Source organism: Gopherus evgoodei, chromosome 8 (assembly GCF_007399415.2).
Source record: "Gopherus evgoodei ecotype Sinaloan lineage chromosome 8, rGopEvg1_v1.p, whole genome shotgun sequence".
Lineage (NCBI taxonomy): Eukaryota > Metazoa > Chordata > Testudines > Testudinidae > Gopherus > Gopherus evgoodei.
Genome location: NC_044329.1, coordinates 35,693,772 through 35,713,853, shown reverse-complemented (window position 1 = coordinate 35,713,853; position 20,082 = coordinate 35,693,772). Strand labels below are relative to the sequence as shown.

Here is a 20,082-nt window from a genome sequence, read left to right as displayed (position 1 = left end):
GCCACTCCCAACAGCGCTGCAAATGCTGCAAATGTGGCCACACTGCAGCACTGGTAGCTGTCAGTGTGGCCACACTGCAGCGCTTTCCCTACACAGCTATACGAAAACAGCTGCAACTCCCAGCGCTGTACAGCTGCAAGTGTAGCCATACCCTCAGCCTTCTTGATTGAACTAACCTCATTATCTCTAGCTTGCTTGCATATATATACCTGCCCCTGGAAATTTCCACTACATGCATCTGACGAAGTGGGTATTCACCCACAAAACCTCATGCTCCAAAACGTCTGTTAGTCTATAAGGTGCCACAGGATTCTTTGCTGCTTTTACAGATCCAGACTAACACGGCTACCCCTCTGATACTTTATAATATCCTGTTAAATAAAAGCTCTGAGGACAATATTCCTGTTAATGTCTCTTTAAACAAATCTCACTGTTGTAACAATTGGTTTGTGGCTGAGATTTACACGGCAAGGATTTATAAACGTATGAAAAACCTCCTAAATAAATAGTTAAAAATATCCAAGTCTTTCTGAGAACAATCCTGCAGCACAGGATGGGTCGTTACTGTCTAAAGGCATCACACTTCAGTCCTCTCTGGTGCTGGGATGCTGTGCAGGAGACAAAGGACTAGGGAGCCTCTCACCATATTCAAGCAACAAGCACGGGAGAATACTAGGAGGTGGGCTTGTGTGAACCTGCTGTGCCCAGTCACGTCTGGGAAAGGTGACATGTCAAACCTCCACAAGCCAGCTTTGTATGTGCCACCAGCAACGTGCTCTGACAAGTCAGAATGCCTTTGCTCTTGCTCCCCACTATGCCCTGTGGAATCCTGGCCAGGCTGGCAGGAGCCCTGCAACAGCGGATTTCCTGGGCAACATCTCTGTTCTCATTGCTGCAACAGCCAGGCACTCAGCCTCCTGTCTGTCTAGCATGCTGGCTAGGTGTGGTAACACTGGAGTATTACCACACTCTTTTGTCTTGCTGCTCACTGTAAATAACTGTCAGCTCATGTGACTGTCTGAAAGAGATGTTACTTAGGCCTTGCCTACGCTATGGGGGGAGATCAATCTAAGTTATGCAATTTCAGCTATGTGAATAACACAGCTGAAGTGGAGGTACTTAGATCTATTTAGGGGTCCACGCTATGCTTTGTTGACAGGAGATGCTCTCCCGTCGACTCCCCTTGCGCTTCTCGTTCAGGTGGAGTACAGGTAGGATGACCAGATATCCTGATTTTATGGGGACAGTCCTGCTTTTTGGGTCTTTTTCTTATATAAGGTCCTATTACCCCCTACCCCATCCCAATTTTTTACATTTGCTGTCTGGTCAGCCTAAGTACAGGAGAGTGGGAGAGTGATCTGTGGTCAATTTAGGTTTCCACTAGACCTGCTAAATCCACTGCCGAAGCATCGATCGCCATGCATCACTCCACTGCTAAGTGTAGACAAGCCCTGAGAGAAAGAAAAACCCCTAATGCTCTAGAAACACATAGGAAACGTGCCATGAAATCAGTCACATTGAGAAATGAATAGCACTTGAAGCTCTTTCAGGGCAAATCCACAGTGTCCTGCTAGCAATGCTCAGAGAGGACAGGGCAGAACCGCAGCAGCCTGTGCAGGAGGTGCAGACACCCCATGTGCTATGGACCATACCATGGTGGAACTTCTGCACCTCCATGAGTGTGTGAAGGAACAGGGCCAGTAGATCTCTAACAAGGGCCACTTACCGGCTACTAAGGAGGGCGAAGGTGATGGGAGGGTGACTGCAGCCCTGAGGCAGCATTAGCAAACAAGAGGGAGGCCAATGGGGATTCCCATTCCCCCTTCAACCTCTTTAGGGATCGTCACAATACAGTCCAGTTACTTCATCTGTGTATGGGGAACAGGAGTTAGTTTAGTACTGATGACAAGGACTATATCAACAGCTGTGAAGAATGAAGTTTCACAGCACAGGCTCCTCTTCACGCTGCCCTAGTTGTGACTGGGCAGCCCCATCTCTGAGTTCAGTCACCACAGCATCTTCCTTAGCCTCATCATAGCTGATGCAGCCAACAAAAGGAACTGTGGATGAGCACAGCCATCCATTTGGAACCAAGTTCATCAACTCGTTTCTAAGGCTTTGTCTACACTACACTATCTGGGGCAAAAATCTGTCTGGGGATTGGTCCTGCTCTGAGCAGCAGGTTGGACTAGATGATCTCCTGTGGTCCCTTCCAACCCTGGTATTCTGTGAAAAGCAATTGACAGTCTACTAGGATGCCCCCTGAATGAGGAGATTGAGAAACCTACCCCACGAGGCATTGCAAACCCTTCTCAAAGCACCCTGGGGCCAATTGCAAAATGGGATAGCTACCACAGTGCACTGCTCTCGTTTCAATGCAAGAGCTGTTAGTGTGGATGCACTCTGACAACAGAAGGAGCTAGTGTGGCCATACAACAGCAGTTTTAAAGTGCTTTAATTAAAGCAGCATAATTTTTTCCAACAAAACTTTATAGCATAGACAAGGCCTCACTGAGGTGGTTTTATTTTGTTGGCAAAACAGCAGTTTTGCATTATCAAAAGTACCTTTTCTGGTGTGTATATTTCCCCTTTTGTCAGCAAAAGGCAGCTTTTGCTGATAAAACTTTGTAGCTGTATAAAGCCATTCCCCCTTTCAAGCCCCCATTCAGGGATATTTGATTTTGTCACCCTCAAATGTCTGGCCTACAACAGCAATGTTATTGACATCGAACAAGCCAGGCACTGTATGAGACAAAAAAGGACATACTCCCTGCTCTGTGAGCTGGGCATGATCCAAGATATTCAGGGACACGGTCCTTCATAATAAAATCAGGAGCTGGATGTGATCTAGGAGAACATAGTTTTTGCCCCAACACTGAGCTGGGTGTTATAGGCTGACGGTGAGATGGACACTATATGAAACTGAGGACATGACTTTTCCCAGTGGTGAGTGGAGCAGTGCATGAGAGGGCAAGAGCTGAGTGTGACAGAGAGATGTTTCCTGTCCCAGGGAGCTTATCTAAAGAGTTGACACAAGTCAAAAAATGCACTGAGTGAGCCAGAAGGTAGTTCTGGGTTAGTCTGCAGCTGTCTGAATACGGGAGTTGAAAAGCTTTAAATTGTCCATGAGTAATCAAAAGTACAAAACGTTACTTTTATCCTCATCTTTTCTGGGAGTAGGAACAGCTGCCTCCTGCATCATTTGTTTGCTAGTAATGCCCATACCTGTGCATTACACTTGGTTCTCTGCACTAGTTAATGTTGCTGCCGGCACCATAGGGCTGACACCTTTTGTAGGGAAGGGGAAGTTGCTTCAAATGGAAGCAGAGGTTGCCCGTCTCCCACTTTTTTGCACTGCTTAAGGCTAAGGCCATGCTGGGTAACTAACACCAGTTATACCTCAATTGTTCCAGTTTCCCAGAGCAGTTTAATTTTAGAATTAAAGTGGGTCCTGGCAGGGTTCTGAGTGGGTTTTTTTTTTTTGAGGAAGGGAGAGGGGAAGGGGAGGGGTGGTGAGAGAAGGGGGAGAGGTAAAGATCTCTTCTGGCAATGGACCTACATCAAGAATTCATAGTAAATACTGTGCTAATAAAATAGTAACAGAAGCTGTTGACTCCTCTGCAGGATGTGGCAAGGGTAAGGTCACTTTACTAGTAGAGAAGGCTGCAAGTGCAGCAATGAGCAATAGCTCAATCCTGACTAAAAGCTCACTGTACTGCTGCCACAAGTTTCCAGCCCCATATCTTTTATTAAGGTGTACATGCAACTGTCAGGGGAGACATTTGGGGCTGTAACATTACTGTAGTTGTATCAGCTCTTAGTTCTAGGTCTTATCCTCAAACCCAATTTTATTCTACCCTCACCCTCCCACAGCCTAGCTGGATTTTAATAAATCCATCATGACTCCAGGCTTCCTGATTGACAGAGGATCAAAAATGCCTGTCTGGCTAGCTTAGCATTTCCTGGCTTACGTACCAGATCTCAGGTTTAGCTATGCCTTTGTCACCTTTAGTCTAGACTGATGCAACATGCTCTAATTAGTGTTACTCTTGAAGTCTATTCAGAATCTGCAGATGGTAGCAGTTGTAGTAAGATGAGGCCCTGAAACATAAAACCTTGTCAGAGGCCCAGTATGAGGCCTAAGGCCTAAACTAAAGTAATGGTCAAGACTTTGCTAACAAAGCAAGGTTAAGCTGTGAGCCAGAGGCAGGTCCTGCTCACAGAAGCTGGCAAGGAAAGGGCTGATGCTGTGAAGAGACATCTAAAAGGTACTGGACACCAGATATCAGAAGAGTTGCATACTTGTACACTCCACACAGATAAGGAACAAGCTGACCTATCCCAGTGACAGGGCCAAAAGAGTAGCGTGATGGATAGAGTTGTTTTGTTCAAATCAACATGTACAAGGTGAGAGGAGTGATGTGTCAGAGTGATGTGTAACTTGTTTGTACCTCTGTAGAAGAATGCACCCCCGAATGGATATCTTTGTCCAGCCTAGGGAGCAGTGGAACATCCTGCCACTGACTGAGCTGAATCCATTGTCAGAGAGCACATATGTACTAGCTAGCAGCACTTTAGCAGCACCTTGGACTTCTATGCCGGGGAGCTGGAGACTGTTTCTCTTCGACAATAAACCTGGCCTGGGTGCCTTCATACCTTACTAGAGTCTGTGGTCATTGGGTATTCTCTCGGGATCTGCTGGGTCAGCTATCTGTGCAGAGCTGGGGCAGCACACAGAGGGAACACGCGCACACAGCCAATTGATATCAACATTGATTAGAGCAGAGCACCACACCGGTAGCATATGACAACAGCAGGCACCTGATTTCTGCATCATAGTCTGATCTGTAAATCACTCCCACAATGCTCTATTGGCTCCCAATTTGCTTTGGGGACCAAATCAAGGTGCTAGTTATGTACAAAACCCCAAGACACCTGGCATATGTCTGTGCATTGTAGTATGAGAATGTTCTTGATATGTCCCCAGGATTGGATTATTTTGAGGGAAGAGGGTTATCAGATGAACAATTTGCTTCCTTTTTTATACTACTATATTGATTAAGAAACCATACAATGCATTCATCCACTCCAACTCAGTGTAGGTAGAAGGTGCTGCCCTTATCAACAGTTGGAGTAGGTTTGAGTTATCAGTAGTTAGTAACAGTTATTTTCAGAAATTCTGTACTATACCCTCCAAGGGTTTACCATGTGCATAAGGTAGGTAAGGCAGCTATAAAGGACATAGGGCTGAATTTTAAAATATCTTTAGGCATCTAATGATTCAGAGAGCACCTCACTGGATTTTCAAAAAAAACAACAAACAACCTAGATCGATTAGGTGCTTCTCTGAATCTTTAGGTGCCTAAATACCCTTGAAATCTGGGTCATCGTGTACAGCATTTCTAGAATAGCTGATCTATGGACTATGTCACTCTAGGACAACACTATTGTCTTTAATTCTCTAAAGATCCCTTTATGCTCAACACCTGTAGACCATTCAATATATTACATGTTTAATCCGTACTGTAATAATACATCTTCAATATTTACCACTTCATTGAGAGAACAGTGGATATTAAATCACTAAACTGTCTAGTATTTAGGAGGGTTGCTATAAGATGCTTAAATGGCTAAATTTGGGGGATGGGGGTTGCTTTTTAAAAGACAGCTTTGGGGGCATTTAAATGTATCAGTCTACTATATATGCTGTTAAGAACCAGGTTTCATCCTCCCCTCCCAAAGGCAACTTTCTCCACACTCCCTCCAAAATCTATTAAACAGACTAACTGCCACAAAAGTTTAGTGTGGGAAAAGTCAAATCCATCACATCCTCCAACTTGTCAATTAATGCACTCCTGGAACCATCTCCCATGCATCTGTTGCCTTTTGCACTAAGGGCAGGATAGCCTCTATATTAACTAAGACAATGGAACTATTATAGGATTTATATTGCAAGTCCTATTCAGGGATTTACTCTTCTCTTTCTAAGGGGTATAGCCTACTGGCAGAATTGGTTTTCAAAGTGTACTGTATATAGTTGTATTTTATTCTGATTATCCATTTAACGATCAGCAATTAACTATTAATTAAAAAAGACTGAATGCAAAGCAAAGAATGCAAAGTAAAGAATGTCAGAACAGCTTACTTATGAAAAGGAAATATGGAAAAATGAATGATTTCAAATTAAAATTTAATTTTGTTTTGACAGCATTTTAGGCTGTGCTAATTAATGTAGATTTGTGCACCCAAAGCCAAGGAGAATTTCATCCTCATATCTTGTTGATGTCCAGAAAGCTGCATACAGTATCAATTTAAATTCTCACTTAACCCAAACATCATAATTCTCACAGAAAACAAGTTGCACCCAATGCCAAGGGATGTAAGTCAAAAGTGTGACTCTTTACATTTCAGCCTCTCAATGATCTTCATTCATGAAAATCTAAAGGAGTTTGAATCTTAGCATTAATGCAAATGTATTACTTTCAAGAGGAATAATAAATTCACTAGCAGAAATGCCTAGAACCATTTCACTAAGAGGCATTTTAATTCATTGTGCTGCAGTGTGCATGTATTAGGAAGGGGAGTAGCAAATGAGCTACTAAATCACACAAACTGTTAAACAAGCAGAATTAAAAACATTCACTAAATGTTCTGAGAATTAATCAGATACCATGAACACACTAGTCACAACTACAGTAAACACATTGCTTAACATGCCAAACAAAAACAAATTACTGTTGCCTAGGTTTGTTTATTGGTAAATCACTTTAGTAACCTGAATCCACAAATAAGCAGTATATAATCAGAAAGACTACAGATAAACACAGATTATACATGCAAATTCCTGACCACATGTCACATGTGCAGGTACATTAATAGCACAGTTCTAGGAATTTGACCAAACCAGTTTTAAAATGCAGGTATGAAAAATTACATATGAAGAATATAAAGATACTTTTTTTACATTTCAGGACTCAAATGCTGCTTTTGCTTATATCAGAGATGTATGATAGCTACAGGATTCAAGTAGCAAGCAGTAAGAGCTCAAGAAAATAATACTGGTCAGAGAGAAGAATAGGACTTTACATTTCACTACAAAGTACACTGAATAATAGAACAGGGGAAAAAATCTATCAAGAACTTAGAAAAGAACCACAAAATTTTAAAGCTGACTACTTACTAATTTTCTTATTATCTAGATAACAGCAATGACATTAAAAGAAACTGCATCCAACATTTTAAAAATGCAACCTTTACATTTAAAGACTTTCCAAAGTGAAATGCAATGACAGTCTCACACTCCAAATTAAATATATGCTAGGCTCAGACTGAAATCTGGAATGTTCTAGATGAAAGTAATAAAAATACAATACCATTTTTTATTTTTTATTGAAGAATGGAATCAAAATTGAAAGCTAACTTTCTGAAGCCTGAAAACAGTAGATTTATATAAAGTTTGCTTTTTGTACATGAGCTTTCATAATGGTGCAATAGTTTCTATAGTAGCCTGAAATATCAATTGAAAGAAAAAAACAAAAACAAAAAACACTTTCCTCTGTTGGCATTCCCATATTTTTCATGAACAAAAATTTTCCATTAGCTTCATTTATGTTATAACATTTAACACATGAACAGAGCTATATGCCTACTGTATTTCACTAAAAACAAAAAAAAGAGTATAGTATTTTCCATCTACTACTTGTACTACATTTAAAAAAGGTTAACATTAAAAACAAAACCACTTTCCTTGAATCAAGTTTTTTTTGCACTTAAGCCTCTTTCTTTTGCCTGTGATCTTCTGCCATTTTATCCAGAATTTTCTGTAACAACAAAAAAGAATCAATCACAACAAAGCCAACTTGATTAGGGAATGAATTAGATGAACTAAATAAGACCATAATTCTAAGTATAAAACTATGTTAAAAGTGGTCAGATTTGTGAACTTAAATGTATGAAATAGTAATATGTCATACAATTTAATAACTATTTGGCTGTCAAATAAGCCTCTGATTGGACAAAATATGCCTGATGCTTTTCTACTGTACCAGATACATAAATGATCCACTGAAGAGAAAATTACTAGAGCTCCTTTAAAGGCACTGCATTTTCCAGCAGCCTGCAGCTTTGAACAAATAAAGGAGTAAAATTTACTTTCTACCTATGTCATACATCAAAATCAGAGTCAACGAATATTTACTTAGTCCATGCACGACTATCTACTGTACTTGACAGTCAGTCTAACACAATCTAGTTGCCCTCGTGCTCTCTCTACCACTTCCCCCCTTTCAGTTCCTGGGCCAGTTTGAGGTATTCCCACTCCCACTGATGCATCTCTTCCACTGGTAACTCTCAGACATGTGCCTGCTTCCTTCCTATGAAACAGAGGGAACTTATATCCAGCTTGGCAATGAACTGAAGTGAAATCAACTGCCATATATACGCGATCATAAGCCGGTTCGTTTATAAGCCGATCCCCCCAAGATGGGTAAGTAACAATGGAAAATTTTTACAACCCATTCAAAAGCTGACCATATAATTCAGGGGTCAGCAAACTTTGGCTCCCGAGCCATCAGGATAAGCCGCTGGTGGGCTGAGATGGTTTGTTTACCTCCAGCGTCCGCAGGCAAGGATGGGAGAGCAGCGAAGGGGAGAGCAGCCTGGCTAGAAGAGAGACTCTGGCCCCGCCCTCTTCCCTTCTGGCTCTGCTGGCTGTGCTGCCTCTCCTTGCTCCCTCTGTTGGCGGGAGGGACTGTGTCCCACCTCTCCCTCTCTATACCCGTTCATAAGCCGACCCCCTTCTTTGGTGCTTCCCTTTTTTACTGAAAAAATTCAGCTTATGAATGATTATATACAGTAAATACAGAAGCATGGAATAATTAATGTGGAGACTTATTGTGTTTTAATAATGGTGGTAATTACTGCTTACTGTTAGGAATCCCCACCCACACACACACTGTACAATATCAAAGAGCAGCTCATAGTACACAAGCAGCACTGATGACAGCATACACATACGTTGTACTACTGCACAACATTTCACTCAATCAGAAACTCTAGGGTTTGGAGTACTATTTAAAAAAAATTCTAGCTTTGGTCTTGCAGTTTTTGGTCATAAGTCATCCTCAAAGGAACTGTACGACCTTCAAAACTATTCTAAAGCTTATCTGTACTGCAATAAAAAAGTCCTATATATTTTCAATTCACAGAGAATCACAGGGTCCCATACTTGAATTTTTTGTTACGCATTCAAATTCCAAGAGGCAACCTTGGTGAGGATTAATTTAAAACTAAAATCACAGTGATATGAAGCAGTGTTCTAAGTGGATGAATTTGTTTTTTCCTTTCAATGAAGCCTGAACAAATCTATTCCTTACTTCTTCCCAAAAAAGAATCACTTCACTTAAAATGGATAGTTTTACCTTACCTTCAACTTCTGATAATGTGGAAGGCTGCTGCAATGGGTCTTTTTTGCAACATCTTCATTTGTGTAAAACAAGGAACACAGTTTGCAATAAAACCCTGTTTTGGGTACCACATAATTCACACCTAGAGAAGTAGACCACAAAGTAATTAATAGAATGAATTAGAATAATTTTTAAAACCTCAAATATATTGCTCAGTAAGTGAATCTTACAGTAACAACTCAATTTGCATTGAACAGCTGCTTTCTTTTAAATAATCTTGTTTTTATTTGTTCAAACTAGAACCTGTAATTAAATATGTACACACTGGCCTTTAGCATGTTTTTGGATTAAAACATGGCCCTTCTATTGGTTCCCTTTTCAAAAAGGCATGCAATGATTTTAGTTACAATACATAGCGTTAATTTTGACATTAAAGTATCTCTACCCCACATTACCCATGTCATTATGACAATTACAAGGAGATTTCGTATATCAATCTAAACTAACTCATCACTACTGAAATATATTTTATGCTGTTATATGTCTCCATCATAATTCTAGGCTGGAGAGAAGCCATTGTCAAAGACTGCATGCAAAGGGTAAAAGGGACCAGAGAATATCATAGAAAAAGTGTGAACTCCTAAAAATTAAATGGCAATCTTTGACCTTACTTCAATGTCTACAGGAAAACCTACACTTAAAATGCAGCTGCACTGCTGTAGCACTTTAATGATGCTTTATGCCGACAGGAGAGAGTTATGTTGGTGTAGTTAATCCATCTCCCCAGAAAGGAGGTAGCTATGTCGGTTGGAGAAGCTCATCTGCTGACATAGTGCTGCTACACTCAGGGGTTAGGTGTGTATAACTACACCCCGAGCGATATAGTTCTACAGAAATAGGTCTATATTGCAGATCAGACCTAAGAGCCAGTACACACTGCAAAAAATAAAGTTAATGAAATTAAAATGTTACCATAATGCAAAAAAAGGGCGTTTGAAAGAGATGGGAAAATTCTTACCAACAGGAACATTTGGCTGATATGGTCCAATTCTATATTCGTCTGGAACAACGGCTTTCTCCTGGATGCTTTTTGTTTCCTGTTCATCCTGTGCATCTGTATTTTCATTTGTATTTTTCTCTGTATCCTGGGTTGCTGTGTTATCAGAAACCTCAACTGTTTCTGTCTTCATATTCTCCTCAGTTTTGGTTCCATTTTCCAAGGTCTCATTTTCCTGCTCTGGTTCCTCAATCTTGTCTACCTTAATTTCAGCCAAACTATCATCATTTTTCCCAGCAGATTTAACTGCCATTCCCGATTTACGCAGTTTCTGATGATCTGAGTCTTCTTCATCACCAACCTCATCTAGAGTGACAAAACCCTCCATGCTCTGGGGGAAGCCACCCACATATCGCTGTTGAGAGACAAAGAGGTTTTTCATGTCTACAACTGTTATTTTACATGTGTAAAAGTACAATTTTTCTAATTTTTTAAGTTACAAAAGTAGTAAAAAGACTTTAACTGTTTTCTTTTTGAAGAACCCTGTATTTCCTCTCCCTGAAGCTACCTATATACTTCCAAAACACTGTTCAAATCACATGACTAGGTATAACAAATTGCTTATTTTTTGCTTGATTTGAAGAATACTTATTTTATTTTGAAGTTTCAAAATATTTTAGCCTCCATTTAAAAAAAATTTTAATTTTGCCAGGTTTCCACCTCGCCTTTGGTTTTCAGCTTTTTGCACTTGCTTCACTAGATTATGTTGGATTCTGTCACTGCAGTAAATTAACAACCATTCAGATTCTAAATAAGATTAAGAACAGTTGCAATTTTAGAAAAGCAATTTAAAAAAAATTATTTTATTTTTTGTTTCTCTACAACAAAGTAATTTAAAGATATTTACAATCTGGAAGACATTCCCACTGGATCCTAAATTTCAGGGTACCTGAAGGTACAAATTAAAAAACCTGAAAGACTGAGGGGAGAAATGAATAAAAGTGCTGACTAGAAATATAAGGCTTACCTTACTATAACTAATCCAAGATGTACCTACCTAGCTTTTTACTGACGCTACAAGCTAGCTAAGTTATACATACTATTTCTTTTGTTTATATCCAACACACTCTATTCTTAATAAACCTTATTTTTAGCATGGTCACTAAGATCTGCCCTTCAAGGGCAGACAACCTTCTAACCTCATGAAGCAGCTGGGGAGAAAATCATTCCTATGCTGGAGCACTCACTGAGGCAATCTCCTAAAATGTACCACTGAGATACTGACTGCAGTCAACAGGGTCACAGAGAAAGCTGTCACACAAATGAGGTGGGGAAACCAAAAGTTATAGCATGTTCCCAGTAAAGGATACACAGTGTTCTTTACATCAAGGTGGATGGTTTTAAATCTAAACAATTTTAATAATGATTAAGCAAGAAATCTTGAGGCAAATCAATTTTAGTCTTATTTTGTATTTTAGTTATTTTGTGATTCTCACTGGTTGGTATAAATATGGAACTTTCTGCTAACCAGGAGAATACGCAATATTTATAAACATTTACGTAAGCAATTATATAGCTCAACACATTTATTCAGATTTTTTTTTTTTGTTGCTGTTAGAAAATGACCAACGCATTTCCTATTTCCTAGATGATTAATATGTGCAGGTGGATTCCCTATCTATATATCAGAGATTGGTCCTGGCAGGAGTCACCAGGATCGGAGACCTCCTGGATTACAACCGGGGAGACTGGGTGGATCCCTTTGCACTTGCTCAGTGCATGGGGCTTTCCACCCTTTGAACTCAGCAGCGCGTATTTCAGGAGGTGACAGCAGCCTTGTCACCAGTCTCTCAGGTTTACCTTGAGCAGGTACTGCAGGAGCATGCTCCCCGCCACCCTACACCCCAGGCCCTCCGGATCTCTTTACAGGGCCCTTAGCCCGAGTTCCCTCCAGCCATCCACTCCCCCACCCCCCTCAAGTCAGCTGCGCAACCTGCAGCCGGTTGGCTTTTGAACCGCGCATGGGCACACCTGTACACACTCATGCTCCATACTCTCCATTTCCTCACCCTCGTGCCCCAATGCTAAGTGGCGGAACCTACTGCTACCTATTGAGGATGAGGAACCCCTGTGCGCCAGCCTCTATTCCACCTTAGTCCTACTGCCTGCCAGGTATATTGGCTGGCAGCACCTTCAGAGAGCCATCAGCACGTGCATGTGCATGGTGCAGTTCATCCCCATCCCCAATGCCTGTCCCTTTTGCAGTATGAGGGAGACCCTGGCACAGGTTTACCTTGAGTGTGCCAGGTTGCAGTCCCTTTTCTGGCTCCTCCTAGACTCACTGTTACGTTTTTGGCTTCACTTCTCCCCCTACCTTCTCATATATGCACACCTTATCTGTGGCACCACAAAGTCACGGGACCTCCTTGTCAGCTTCCTCCTAGTATTGGCCAAAGTGGCAATCTAGAACACCAGGGAGAAGATGTTGGCTGAGGGGGTTCTCTGCGACTGTGGGGCCTATTTCTCATCCTCCCTCCGTTTATGCATCTAGCAAAGTTCCTCTGGGCGGCGTCCGCTGGCTCCTGTGACACCTTCGGGGTTCTCTGCTCGGTGTCCCCTTCAGGTTCCCTTTTTTGGTCCTTTAACCTTCACACCTATCAGTTATTTTTTCTGTTGTTCCCCATATCAGTGGATCTGCCCCAAAGGCTGTGGGAGGGCCCTTTAGCCGTGGGTGGGCTTCCAATCCAATAGGACTAGATGATTAATTTTAGTTGGGATTTTGTCAAGCTATATTTCAATTAAAACAAACAAAAAAATAAATGTTTTGTGCAATTAGTTAAATAAAAGTACCTTAAATGTACTGGAAACAAGGAAAACATTTATCAAAGCATGTATTTCATTTAAAACTAACTGATCTACTACATAAAGAGTAGTATCTGTAGCTAGTGAGGTGAACTGATTGCTTCTGATCACTATGCTCTGTAAGTTTTTAGGACTAGTTCTCATCCTCAGATCTCTCTTTCTCCATAGATTAGAAATGGGAATAAAAGCTTTCCTGCTTTGTCAACTCTCTGGTCTTGTTTCTCAACCCTGACTGAACTAATCATTTAACTGAAATGAAGAAAATATTCTCTCTGCACCTGCAGAAGAGGCTACTACTTTTAAAAACTGGTTTTAGTGCTTCAAACTCTATTTCCAGGCACTTAGCCAGTGATTCCTACCAGTTCAGTGGTTTGACTTTGAAAATCTGGCAGCAAACATGGCCCGCTTGGAATTGTAAGTAATATTTTAATAGATTATATTTAAGGCTATGATTTTGGCATGGAATTTTTTTTAGTAAAAATCATGGTATAGATGGTGGCGAGGGAGGCGACAAGTCACAGAAAGGTCAAAGGACGCTGAAAGATGAGGTGTGGACAAGTGGGTGGGTTTGGAGAATGAGCCTGCGTCATGCACACACTGCAGTGGTTGCTCCTGTCCCACATGGCTGTCCCAGCTCCAACATGGCACCTATGGTTGCAGCATCACTCAGATTTGGCCTGTCCACTCTTCTGTAAATGGAGATGGAGAGGCAGATGAGCCAAACCTGACTGGAACGGCTATGCTGTGTACCAGGTCACAGTGCTGCTCGGTTTCACAGACCTTTTTCAAATTCACAATTTCTGTAACCCTTCCCAGGACAAAATTGTAGTCCTAATTATATTATGTTTACAATTTAATATAGGTTATTTTAAATGGATTTAGAAGAAAAATGTATCCCAATAAGTTTTTTTTTTTAAATTTCTGTCCACCGTACTTTGAATACCTGATCTCAAATCAGCATCACATTCTTTGAGGTACTGTATTTTCTTCACAGAAAAGTAACACATATGGTTTCTTCCCATAACACTAGGTGTGGATGTTTGTTTTAAAATCCTGCACAAAAGAACTGGAACTATGTGGAGGAGCACAAATTATACAGCTAAGGTTGCACCATCCCATCTGATTACCTTTTTAAGTTTTTTCTTTGCTGCTGGGGTAGCACCAACATTTCCTTCAGTTTTTGTGGTAGTGTCATCTGCTGCATCCTTTTTCTCCTCAGCAGCCACATCGCCTAAATTAGCAACATCAGTGTCATCTCCTGCTGAGCTGCCACTTTCTAGCAATGCTGCTGCTTCTTCCTCATCTACTAGCAGCTCATCTTCAGATTCAAGAAGTAAACTAGGTTCCTCTTGGTCTGCCTGTTCACTGCCTTTTGCAGCTGATTTCTCAGCATCATCATCCTGTTTCTCCTCTTTATCTTTATCTTCAGCACTACCGCTTTCAGTTTTCTGAGTTCCATCTGTCTTAGATTTTTTATCACTTGGAGAGTCTTTACTATCTGGAGAATATGTTCTCTTTCTGTAGGTGAGAAAAATATTTATCTTCATTATCTTTTGGTTTAACTATTTCAATTCAGGGTTTTTAATACATTATATTTAAAGAAGACATTACCTAGCTTTATCTTTTTTCAGTAGTTCAACTCCTTTGTTGGGAATCTAAAAAAATAAAAAAGCTTTCATAAGGTATGGCAGGTACCCATTATGTATTAACACACACAGTTGTTACAAGATTCATTCAGAGCATGAATTGCACCTTGGCTACTCAATTCCATTGGCCATGTTTGATATCTTCACCCTTCTTCAAGACATTCTGGAGAAAACTCCAGTGGCGGCTCTTCCCTAACACCAGAGGTGCTGTTACATTAATTAAGTAGTCCTATTAGTTACCAACAGATGGCTTAAAAACTGCAACATTACTTTTCTTTTAGTAGCAACAGCCCCTTCCCCATCTCCACACCTTTGGTCTATTTTCTTCCTCTTCTTTTAAAGGATATGTCTGCACTGCAACAAAACAAAAACCAACAAACCAAAACCAAAACCATAGCAGTGAGTTTCAGAGCCTGGGTCAGATAACTTGTGCTTGTGCTATGGGGCTAAAAATAGCAGTTCCCACTTAGGCTCTGAAATAGTGAGGGGGAGGGTCTCAGAGGCCAAGCGGGAATATGTACAGCCTTGTAGCATGAGCCCTGCAAGCTCAAATCAGTAGTGCTCAAATTCACTGTCGAGGATGGGTGGTGGTGGGTGTTTTTTGCAATGTAGACATACCAAAACTTAGACAGTTTTGAAAAATTGTGTTTCTGTGCAATCAAGACTTTCCTTTTAAAACTACAGGTGGAAAGTCCAGAATCACAACTGCCACTTGAATGTGGTATTAACACTGGAAATCTGTTATTGTATTGGTTACCTGTATGAACTTGGCACAACCCATTACACCACAGGAAGTGCATCGCAAGGCAGATAAAGCCACCATCTCTATTAATCAGATTTTACACAAATTATTCATTTTGAATAATGAATTTAGTAATTAATGTGAGTTTCTTTTTAAAATTACACTTATTGAAGAAAGTGATCAGTGCAAACAAATGTGTTCTTGAATAGGTACACTTCCAGGACAACAAATATATATTAGTCATGTAAATGATCAGAAATCTGTCAGTGCTTCCTATATAAGAGTTTTGAAAAAATAAGCAAAATCCAAATTTAACAAAAACATTGTTATTGAACACTTGACCCAAAGGTCAGACTGAACTGATGAAGTCTTAATCACTATAATGGCTTTGTCCTTCAATATTTGGCCATGACCTATTAATTTTATATATGGGTCATTTTTGGGTATTGGTGGGACAACTTCACAATTCAAATTTCTTAGATGAATTTGTTGCTGTATGTTTTACAGAATCGTGTGTATTAAAGTTTCTAGTTACAGATAATCCTTGAAAAGTTGACTTTAACCAAACCTACCCACCAGCCCTTTTTTCTGCAAGTCTATACATCTCCTCCCAGGCCCATTACCAATGCTGAAACTACCCACTGCAGAATTTTGCATTTCTGTTTATTCAAATCTTGCACTCTATGAAGTTTCCTTGGACCAGATGTGCCCAAGACTCATGGAGGAGGCTCTTTCAATAGAGACTGCAAGGTCTACTGAGTTTGTACAACAGAATTAGAAAGGCGTCAGGTAGAAAAAGGAAGCCTGCTACGAGTATGCAAGGTAGTTATTACAAATCAGCCTAAGATTTAAAGGTTCAGATCAAGACTTATGCTAGTTCTTATATTCCTACATTAAGAGTTATAATTGGATGGAGAAAGTCTTAATTTAACAAACAAACAAACAAAAAAAACTAGACACATTTGAATTATATCTAAGCACTCCATTGCCCGAAAAAGCCACTATTTTGTAAGCCAACTAGAGTCCCTCTCTTTTTGGGAATAATATAAGAATTGCTACTGCAAAGTTGGTTTACATTACTTAAGAATCTATACAAACACATTCCTTTTATGAACAAAAACTCATGAGAAATTAAGCCACCTGCAGTTAGTACTAATCCCCTTAGTCTTGCATCCATCATAAAATGTAAGTTTCAATACTTGATCTTAAAATGCAAAAAAGCTCCCCAAAAAGTCTTCTTTATACTAAAGAGATATTTAGAGCACAACATAACAAATACATGACTGCCAACTGTGGAAATCTAAGGAAGGAAATCAAGAATGAAGTAGGAGAAGGAACAGGTGGAAGAGTAGGTAGGTGTAAAATTAGAAGTTGGTGGACCATTTTGAGGCAAAAATAGTTAAGAGGACATTCTGAATAGGATTCTGACATGAACAGGAGTAACAAGGACCATATTCAACTAATTCAAAGTCGTCATCTGCTACTTTTTTTTTTTTAAACAAAAACATTTAATAATCAGAATCCCTTATTTTTGTATAGCAATTAGTCACTAGGATGCACAGTCCTAGTTCACACAATGCACAGTCCAGCTGTGGAACTCACTGCCAGGGGATGTTGTGAAGGCCAAAAGTATAACTGGGTTAAAAAACGAATTAGGTAAGTTTGTGGAAAATAGCCATCGTGGCTAATAGCCATTGATGGATGTAAACTCCTGACTGTCAGATGCTGGGACTGAATAATGGGGGATGGATCACTTGATAATTGCTCTGTTCATTCCCTCTGAAGCATCTAGCATTGGCCACTGTTGGAAGACAGGCTATATGGACCATTGGTCTGACCCAATATAGCCATTCTTATACAGCAACAATCTACCAGGGAACCAAGTTTCTTGTTTCTGCCACAGTGATGCAAGCACACCATTTTCATGATGTGCTATATCAGAACACTGAATACTGACAGCAACTACACTTAAAGGGAAAGGATTAACGGGAAACATTCAGTTTACAAATGGCTACATTATATAAGCAAACTTGATAGTTGCCCTCTAATTATTGCTACTTACTTTAACCCCCAAAAAACAGAAAATCTCAATTTAGAGTTTTCATTTTAAAACAGTACCTACCCTTAATACCAGCTTCTTGTATTTTTCAGACAAGTCCACCTTCACACATCTTCCCTGGAACCAGAGTGCTTTGTTTGAACAATGCTCAACCATAGCCAAAGCATCTTCTCTGGTTTCCATCTCTATGAAAGCCTAAAAATATTAGAATACATATAAAAACATAGGAAGTGTATGTACCAATGCTATTACACAAAGTTAAGACCAGAACATGGCTTAAATCCTACAACTTTGATTTCCCTACTTGATGTTTCAAAATGAGCATCTCCAGTTCCGACACAGTACCAACCCAGTTTTACATTATACCAGTAACACAAACCAGGTGCACTGATGTACTAAGCCTTTGCAGTAAGCAATATTTTCACTGTAAAGAAGTTCTGAAATTGCATGGCAGGAGCCCAGCTGATCTGAAAGTCATCTTAAAGACAGTGTCACATATCCCTTCTTAGAAATCTAGTTAGATGACAGTTTGTGAACAGGAAACACCCGTAAGTCAATAATTGTATTCTGTGCTAAAGCTAAAGGGCTGAAAAGCCTATTCAGGCTAGTTCAATTCACAATTTCTAGAATGGAGTGTTAGACACTTGCTCACCCACAAGAGCTCTATGATACACAGATCTGTTCTGTTTAACGTGGATAAATTTGCTGGGGAAGACAGTGAGGCAGTTCTGGCTCAAGTGTCATCAGTATACAAAGAGTATAACTTTTGCATGGAACCCGGAGTGAGTAGGGTCGATGCAATTTTTGCACGCAGCTGAGAGCAGGGTAATCTGGTTATGGATCAAACCAGATTCTGGCCAGCTGGGGAAAGCAACTAGAGAATAAAGTAAGTTTGCTACCTGCCCCCTATTAGTGAGGGGTACTCAACTTTGCCCAAAATATTTGCAACATTTTAAGAGGCTTCTGAATCCCTAGAAGAGCACTGAGTGGCCTGTGAGGTTCTGACTTCTCTTGGCTGTGGACCTTCTGACAGGCACCCATTGTTCTTTCACTTCCTCAATGAATTAATGTAATACATGGCACACTGCTACACTGGAAGTCGACTCAAACTTATTTTCCTTCACTTAACAGTATCAGCAAATGGATCGTTATAACACAAGTGTTCCAACACAGAGCTCTAACTCTTCCCATCCACTCCAGTTACAACTCAAGGTGCTATGGAAATATAAAGTTCTCTTTAAGAGAAATATAATGTCCTCTGTGGTTTGGGTACTCATCTGAGAAAACCACCTCTCACCCCACAATCAATCTGCTCAGGCACTCAACATAACAGCTGTTAAATTTAGAAGTTTGAGGGGCTCCTCAGAAGGTGCTTTCAATAGAAACCTCTCAGCTCTGGAATTTGATTTACTTTTTTACTCCAGAGTCAATGTGGTGACCATTGTGCAAGGCTGATTTGCTCACAGAGTCTCTTGCTTGTTGACGGGAGTATGTTTTTATGTTATTGAGTTACACTTTTGTTTGTGGATGGTGTTACATAAAATTTTTTGCAGGTTTTTTTTGGGGGGGGGAACATTTGTGTGTCTTGAGATAGGATACTTTAATAAATTAAAAAACTAAACATTTATTCATTAGGCTACATACTCAGCCAGAAAAGCAGGGACAGAAAAAAAGCATATTTGTAATAAGCAGTTAACATTGCTGTTGGATCTTTAAATTTGTACAGTGAAAATGAAAAGAATTAATGTATCAATGTATTTTGGCATTTAACTGCTTTAAAAAAAGGCCTCTAGAGCTATTTAGCTTGTGAAGACAACAAAATTTACCATCAGAGCTCGTAAGTATCTTGAAGTAATTGCTTGCAATTTGCTGTGCATGCACACACACGTTCAAGCTTGCTTCCACCCATTTAATTAAGAAAATGTTCTAATCTACTGTACATGCTCAGTATGTAATTTTCAAAGATTTGTGAACTCAAACCCCAGCAATGCCATATCTTTGGAAGGAGTGAGGGAGTAAAAAGGGCTTTTTATTGTTGCTATGTAATTATTTGTTAAGGTTTTTATGGATAGTCTATGACTGGCTCTTGATATTGTTTTTAATCAACGCAAAGATCCCACAGATTTTTACCTATATAGGAGCTAATTAAATATTGGGCACAATACTGCATAGTTTCGTAGATCTAGAATGCTTACAAGTTCCTCTCCTTTTACTAGATGCGCCCCACTAGGATATGGCTTAACAGTTTACAGTGAGATACATGCTGGCATAATGTGAAACTCCTCCTATATTTTGCCATGTTCTCCAGTAGTTTCCATATCCATACTGAATCAGAAAAAAAAAGATGGCAAAATAGAGGTATCAATCTTCAA

At 40.0% G+C, this 20,082-nt stretch overlaps 1 protein-coding gene across 6 annotated transcripts in view; it reads right to left on the bottom strand.

Moving 5' to 3' along the window:
- Positions 1 to 6,522: 6,522 nt before the first annotated feature.
- The window catches only part of MATR3 (matrin 3), a 45,571-nt gene continuing 32,011 nt past the window's right edge, over positions 6,523 to 20,082 (bottom strand). For all 6 annotated transcript variants that reach the window (XM_030573977.1, XM_030573975.1, XM_030573974.1 and 3 more), the window contains 6 exons: positions 17,774 to 17,905; positions 14,875 to 14,918; positions 14,391 to 14,781; positions 10,423 to 10,816; positions 9,425 to 9,546; positions 6,523 to 7,820 (listed from right to left, as the gene is read on the bottom strand). In XM_030573977.1, coding sequence (XP_030429837.1) covers positions 7,770 to 7,820; positions 9,425 to 9,546; positions 10,423 to 10,816; positions 14,391 to 14,781; positions 14,875 to 14,918; positions 17,774 to 17,905 — 1,134 coding nt within the window. In that variant the 3' untranslated portion in view covers positions 6,523 to 7,769. The remainder of the gene's footprint in view (positions 7,821 to 9,424; positions 9,547 to 10,422; positions 10,817 to 14,390; positions 14,782 to 14,874; positions 14,919 to 17,773; positions 17,906 to 20,082) is intronic.